We start from the raw sequence: 7,949 nt of genomic DNA on the forward strand, positions 1-7,949 counted from the left end.
TTTTTGCGGTACGCGGGCCTCTCACTGTTGTGGCCTCTCCCGTTGCGGAGCACAGGCTCCGGACGCGCAGGCTCAGCGGCCATGACTCACGGGCCCAGCCGCTCCATGGCATGTGGGATCCTCCCGGACCGGGGCACGAACCTGTGTCCCCTGCATTGGCAGGCAGACTCTCAACCACTGCACCACCAGGGAAGCCCTCAGGATGTGCTTTTAGTAACCAAATTGGAAAAAAGTCCTAGGGAAGGGGCTGCTCAGAAGTAGCTATTTACCAAGTGATATGGAAGTATTTTAACAAGCAGTAAGTGCACACTGGTGGGTGACAGGTGAGTGAAAACCCTGGCCTTCTAGCATTCAGATGGCTTTGCATCTAGGGTTCTGGATACAATTTAGATTCTACCGGTGGGAGGCTTCACAGACCCGAGTGTCCATAGCGACTCCCCCATCCCCACTGCAATCTAGTTACCAGCCTCATAGGGTTTCTGATTTTGAATGGAATGAAGTACTTTTATCTACGTGTTAATGTGTATTTGGAGCCTAGTGAATCTAAGTTCAAATAGTACCATTTATCAACTCCTTTAGAGCAGTTCTGTTCTCTAGTTTAAGTTGTAAAATGAGACGTAAATGGATTGTTTAAAATATCCTTGCTTTTCTTTTCCAGTATTACCAAAATTTGAAGTCACTTTGCAGACACCGTTATACTGTTCTTTAAATTCTGTGAGTTTAAATGGTACCGTCACAGCAAAGTAAGTATCATATTGCTTTCTATGACTATAAACTGTTCTGAAACTGTATGACAAAGAGCTCATTATATACTCCAGAACATTGGCGCAATATGTTGCTTATTAAAATACCCCAATGGGCAGGAAACAAATGTTTATAATAAATAATTAAGCACGGAACATGTCTGCACAGGTCTTTGCACCCATGTCTCTGCTTCCAAGCTGATCCAGTCCTAAAATATTCCCCATAGGCTAGTGTCTTTCTAAGACTTGTCAAGGGATTTACCTGATAGATTGTGCCAGATTGAAAAAAAGCTTTATCTTTATTGAGTCCTCATTCAGCTGTCAATAATGGAGGTTGAGACTTGGGGGAGGGGTTTGGTTGCCTTATTGCAATTAACAGATGAGTCAGTGATCCACATTTATCATCCATTTCAGCATTTGGACACAGGGACTTCCAGCCCTGCCCCGTGTCACTGCGGTCCAGTGGCTTTCCTGATTTTGATCCAATGGCTCGAACATCACAGCATTTTGTTTTGCTGAGGCAAAAAGCGTCTTCAGAGCTCCAGACCACTGGCTCTCAAACGTATAGGCTGGGATTGCCCTCAAGTAATTCCAGGACCGATTTCTTGTAGCATTTTAAATTAAAAAAAAATTTTTTGTCCCTCCCCATCCCCCGGGGTTTGCGAGGACTTGGAGGCGGTGACACCTGTGACGCACGTCCCTCCTCGGCCGGGACCTGTCAGTGGGTTGGAGTTGGCCTGGGTGACTAGGCCTCCTCAGGAGAGCAGCCTGTGGGCTGGGTGCCGACCTAATCCTCTAAGGGGCCAGGACCTGATGGAGCACCGCGGTGCCCTTTCCCTGCTCAGCTGTCCCTCCTTGGTGTCACTTGCACCTCCTCCAGACCAGAGAAGGTCTTGCTGTGGGTCCCAGTAAACCTCAGCACACTCCCCGTGACCTCCGCAGCCCTTATGGAGAGGAGCTGGCCTTTCCTTCCCCAGGATGGGTGTGGCTTGTAGCATTTATTTTTGATGTGTCAATATCTGTGCTTTGGTTTGTGAAATTTATTTAGCCTCAGAATTTATTCGTAATAGCTGGTAAAAACTGGACCCCATCTCACCACTCATCACAATATTCCTCTCCTGGCGAGGGTTTGTGGCAGTGGCGGTCGATGGGCAGTGAGTCCACGCACCAAAACGTCTGAGGGCTCCTGCTTTAGATTCTTTGGGCAAACAAATCATGTGACGCCCATGTGACCTAAAGGCAAAAGTGTGTCTACGATTTGTATACCAAGTGAGTTCAACTAAGAGGTAGCTTACAATGTGAATTTGGGTTCTGTGGCTGAATTTATGGTTTGGAAAACACATAAATGCCCGCTTTGTCATAATTATTATCCTGCCCTTGATCTTAGCTGAAGGTCAAGCATTCTGTCTGCGTTTTATTTGGAGTTCTTTGACTGACGCTTATACAACTTAGTGACTTCAAATCCGCATAAACCATCAATGTCCACATGGATTAGGTTGAAGGTGGATACCTTCTTTTTTTCTGTTTTTAGTTTTCAGGGGTGTGCCAGGGATTTAGCACAACCAGTTAAAACAGTGGTTCTTAAACTCTGGTAACTCTCTAGGAAATTTATTGTACATCTAGGAAATTTATTGTACATTTTCAGGGGGTGTGGATCCCCTGAAGCAACAACATTGACAGCCTCTTCCCACCAATCCTGCAGTTTCATCCTGATTCTCATTTGTGGAGCCCCTCTGAGATGCTAATGGCTGAGAATGACATGGCAATTGTGACGGTCCCCAGGCAGTTCTTTAGCGCTCAACACGTTGTGTTCTCATCATTTTCTTTAGTATGTGTGTCAGTCGAGGTATAACCGCAGAAGTAGAAGCAACAGGAGGCATATGTTAAGAGGTTTACTGCAAGGAGTTGGCTTATTTGACGGGGGGACTAACTAGGCAAATCCAAAATCTGCAGGGCAGGTTGTCAGGAAGGGCAGCTAGAGCTCTCAGGTACCGGCTGACGTTTCTGTTCACAGGCAGAATTTCTTCCTCTTTAGGGAATTCTCAGCTCTGCATTAAGGCTTTTCAACTGATTAGGTCAGGCTGATCAGATGATCTAGGATAATCTCCTCTACTTAAAATCAACCGACTATAGACTTTAATCACACCTATGAAGTACCTTCACCTTGACACCGAGAGTGTTTGATTAAGTGACTGGGGACGTTAGCCTAGACACGTCAGAAAGCCCATCTTAGCGTTTGGTTTGTCTGTTCTAGGTAGTGAGACAATTGTTGCCAATTAAAGTTCTCAGACTTGGTTAGTTCTCGTAGTACAGGCATACCTTGGAGATTGTGGGTTCAGTCCCAGACCACCGCAATAGAGAAAATATTGCGATAAAGAGAGTCACGTGAAATTTTTTCGGTTTCCCGATGTGCGTAGAAGTTATGTTTATACTAGATTGTCGTCTATTAAGTGTGCAATAGTGAAGCCGAATCCGGCCTCTGTGCCCCGACACGGAATTAATTCTCGGAGACAGGGTTATGGGTGAAGTAAAAAAGAATAGCTTTATTGCATTGCCAGGCAAAGGGGGTCACAGTGGGCTAATGCCCTCAGAACTGTGTGTCCGAACCCAGGGGCGTTTGTGAGGAGTTTTATAGTCAAGGGGTGGGCTTGCTGATAAGGATCAGGGGGCATGCAGGGCTTGCGTTCCTTCAATGCAGGGATCATCTGGCATCAGGTGAGGATGGGCGAACTGTGACCTTCTCTGGAATGAAGCGTGCTTCATCGAGTACTTAACATCTTCCATTTGCTGGGGGTTTTAGTTCTGCAGAAGAGCTCAAAGATACTGTTATGCGTATCCTTTGCGGGGGAACCAGGACCCTGCCCCAAGGCTGCACTATTGTTTCTTGGCTGTTCCTCCCTTGTCTCTGCATCCCCTCCCTTCCCTGATTAGCAACTGTTTGAACCTGTCCTTTAGAACTCAGGGAAGGGGACACAGAAAGGCTTTTGTGCCCAGGAGTCCCACAGGGTCCTGCTCGGCTTCCATAGCGTTATGTCTAAAAAAACAATGTACCTACAATGATTAGAAAATACTTTATTCCTAAAAAAGGCTCTCCATCATCTGAGCCTTTAGTGAACTGTAATTTTTTTGCAAGAGTAAAATCAAAGATTGCCGATCACAGATCACCACAGCAAATAGAACAGTAATGGAAAAGCTTGAGATATTGTGAGAATTACCAAAATGTGTTACAGAGACATGAAGTGAGCAGATGCTCTTGGAAAAAGGGCATCAGTAGACTCGCTCTTCGCAAGATTGCCACAAACCTTCAATTTGTAAAGAACACAGCGTCTGTGAAGTGCAATAAAGCAAAGCACAATAAAGCGAGGTCTGCCTGTAGTCCGTTCCGAGTACTTCCTTCCTATTGAATCTTCTTCCTTCAGGCTTCAGTTGCCTAGGGATGATGTCCGCTTTGGGAGCAAAGCAAGGCCGTTCTGTCCCAGGGCAGCGCAGATCTTGTGTGTGAATTCAGATGAGCAGATTCCGACAGGGCCGAGGCCCTTTCCCCAGAGGCCTGTGGATAAACACTCCTCCTCCACCCCAGCGTTCATGAGTTCTGGGCCTATCAGTGCATTTCAGGAGGGTCTGTTTTTATTCAGGTTGTGGATATAATTTACAACTTTGCAACAGATTCAGGAAATCTTTTGACTAGCAAGGTCTTTTATCAGTCTCTAAAAATCGGTATAGACCTATTCTATAAATACTGTGTCCTGGAGAAGATGGAAGTGATGATGGTGAGAGTCTGTCTGTGTCTCTCCTCCCTTCAGGCGGATCCTTCCAGCTGGGCCTCGGATTCACTCTTCTGTCGGGAGAATCCCAGGCCCGCTTCCCCTCTCCCCTGTGTCTTGATTTCTTCCATTTGGTATCTTTAAACTTTTGCTCGTTAACTCTGCGTTCAAACGTTTCTGTCATTAAGGGAAACGAACCCTCCCTGACCTTCATGCCTCCTTCTAGCTGCTGCCCTGTCTCTCACCTCTTTGAAGAGTTTGAGCTGCCTTTTCCACTTCTTCACATCCTGTTCGTTCTTTAGCCCCCTGCGTTCTGCCTTTCTCCCTCACCGTGATATGGAAACTGCTTTCACCACGGCCCAAAGACCTCCTTCTTGCCTCACCTTGTGTGTACTTTTCTTAGGCTTTTACAACTTTTTTCTCCCTTTGCAGCATTGGACATTGCTGTCCTCTCCCATTTCCTTTCTGGTTTTTCTCCTTTCCCTTTGGCTGCTCCTTTGAGACTCTTTGCAGACAACTCTCTTCTGATCACACTGTAAACTTCTTGTTCCTTAGAGTTCCATCTTTGGCTCTCTTTTCTTTTTTTGCACATTTACTCAGAGTTTTCTTCTACATGGCCAGGGCTTCTGCTGTTTATAATTTGATGAAACCTAAATCCGTATCGCCAGTCCACATTTCCAGCTTGACAGTCGGATCCCCCACGTCTCGCTGCCCACTGGACATTGCCTACTGGATCGCCCACAGATTTTTTTTTTTTTTTTTTTTTTTGCGGTACGCGGGCCTCTCACTGCTGTGGCCTCTTCCGTTGCGGAGCACAGGCTCCGGACGCGCAGGCTCAGCGGCCATGGCTCACGGGCCCGGCATGTGGGATCCTCCCGGACCGGGGCACGAACCTGCGTCCCCTGCATCGGCAGGCGGGCTCTCAACCACTGCGCCACCAGGGAAGCCCCTCCCACAGATATTTTAATCAGTCGTCTTCCCCAAACCTGGTTCTCTGCATCCGTCTCTTGGGTGGACTGCAGCACCCTCTTTTTAGCTGCCGAAGTCATCTGTGCTTGTCTGACTCCCTCAATCCCCATAGCCGGTCAACCTCCAGTGCTGTTGGCTCTCTCTCCTTAATATCTCTCAAATAATCCATCTACCTTTCTCCACTGCCACCTCCTTGTTTCAGGAATGTCATCTCTTCAGCTGCGGTCGTAGTTTCTTAAAACTTTTTCCTGCCTCTATTTTTACCACATCCAATCTTCTCTCTACTTTGCATCCAGACGTCTTGTTGTTTCCTCTTCTTGTTGGCCTTCTCCGCCTTCTCTCTTTCTTCTCCTCCTCATCCCTACCCAACCCCCCCACCCCCTTCTGCTTTCTTCTTTCAGACCATTGCCTTGAGGGTGAAGTTCAAAATTTTTAGTGTATCTTACAGAGTTCTTTTCTAGCTTCATGTCTTTTGAAACATCTCACCCAGCCCCTCATCTACCCTCCCAAAGTCTCCTCCCAAATTTTACTTGTGCTTCCAAGAATGCAGAATGCTTTTTCTGACCAAGAGGGCTTTACGTAGGCGATTTCAAGGGGTGGCTGCTTGCCCCTAACCCTCTGTCCTTATAGCTCTCAACGCACTAAAAACATGGCTAGTCCACCTTTTTGAGGTTGTGTCTGTGTCGTGATTACTACTGCACCTTGGTGCCTAGCACAGTGTCAGTCATGGAGTGGGCTTCCAATAAATGCTTATTGAAAGAACAAATGGATAAGCAACGTAACTCCTAAGGTTTCAGTTTCAAGCTATGTGTAGCAAAGCAGAGTCTTCCATACGCAGTCAAAAGCCTGTTATTTTGAGTGAACCAAATTAAGGTGTATGGGCAATAGTTTTGGTCTTGTCATGGAACTGGGGCTCAAGAGTAGGACTTGAAATCCAGTTGTTCTTTGGGTGTACTTCGAGAGATGAATTCTGTTGTCTTATCACTTGGATGGTTGTTATTAAGTTATAGATATGATTTTAAATATTTATTTTGTATTAGCTATTATGGTCATCTCTATGAGTAGATGATAACAATTTTGGTTACTTTTGCTAGTAGCCATCTGTCCCATGAAGGCATAGTTAATGTGCAGAAGATTACTGGAAATTTCCTGGAAAACAAGGTTAACACTCTCATTTTAGTTTTGAAATCTTTAACTGAGATGAATAAAAATCTGCATTTGTTTATTAGCTTTGATGTGAACATCTGCTCACTATTCCCACCTCGTTAAAATAAACAGTCGATTCTTTCCCCTCATCATAACAGGTTTTAGAGGAATGTAAAGAAAATAACATGGCATACATCTAGTTACTTCCATAACTTTTGTGGACAGTAGAATTTTTAAAATATTATTTTTATAATCTAAGGCTTATTAAAATGTAGTTACTATTTGATGAATTGAGAGATTTGCATCCTGGAAATGACATGGAATAAAATTGCGGGGAGAAACATGAATTATAATGATAGGTTCACTTTTTTTAGATATCATTTTGTAAACCTATTGTGCTGTGGTTTTCTGAAAAAAAAAAATCCTTGTTTTGTTAACGATACTATCATAGAATATCTTTGACTTGCTTTTTAAAAAGTTGTTGAGCTACTATTTTCTGAATGATTAGTTGATCACAGAAGCTTCCAGATTCTATTTAGGACAATAACTGTCAGTATCCTTGTTTCATGATTATTATAAATAAATCAGCTTGGGGCTTGCAAAGCTAAATCCACTTCACGTTTAAATCAAAATTAAAAGTATTTGTGTCTGAGAATACTTAAAATAATGTTTGGATTCTCAAGCTGCCTGTGCTATCGGGTGACGTAAATGTTAAAATATGATGTTCTGGTGTTCTAGTTATGCATTTATTTAATTTTTAACAAGATACAAGCAGTGTTAGGTTTTGAGGACTCTTTTGAATGAATGAATTTGATGCTGACCTTGCCAACCGGGGGTTTCCACTAACTTTACTATTTGTGTTTGGGAGGGTGGTGCATTTCAAGAGGGATTGTTTTATTCTCTTTAGTTTGGAATATGCTATATTTTATCAATGGTTTTTGAGTTGAGTTGATCCAGATGAGGGGCTGTTTTCTGTGTTCAACTAAGGGATTCAATGGAAGCAGGGATTTACTGTCAGATTTATAGAGCACAAAGCAAAGTTAACTTCCATGTTTGACTGAGCATTTCACAATAGAGATGGAAGGGACCCAGAAAACGCAATTACAAAAGGCTTTCTGACAGTAAAATGGTTTACCAAAGATTGCCTCTCCTTTACACGAAGAGACTATCCCATCGTGAGAGGGGATACAATTAATACATAGAATGCAAGTCCGCAGAGAGAGATTTGATTCAGGAATATAATTTCGGTGCTATGGATAAGCAAATTACTCTTATTTTAAATTTTCTTTCAAAAAGCGAATTTTTTTTTTTTTTTTTTTTTTTTTTT

The 7,949-nt window shown here is 43.9% G+C and overlaps 1 protein-coding gene across 1 annotated transcript in view; it reads left to right on the plus strand.

The window, feature by feature from the left end:
* CD109 (CD109 molecule) overlaps positions 1–7,949 on the plus strand; it is a 133,182-nt gene that overhangs the window by 52,212 nt on the left and 73,021 nt on the right. Inside the window, exon 7 of the mRNA XM_024132947.3 lies at positions 659–743. Coding sequence (XP_023988715.1) covers positions 659–743 — 85 coding nt within the window. The remainder of the gene's footprint in view (positions 1–658; positions 744–7,949) is intronic.

The sequence above is a fragment of the Physeter macrocephalus genome, chromosome 10 (assembly GCF_002837175.3).
Source record: "Physeter macrocephalus isolate SW-GA chromosome 10, ASM283717v5, whole genome shotgun sequence".
Classification (NCBI taxonomy): Eukaryota; Metazoa; Chordata; class Mammalia; order Artiodactyla; family Physeteridae; genus Physeter; species Physeter macrocephalus.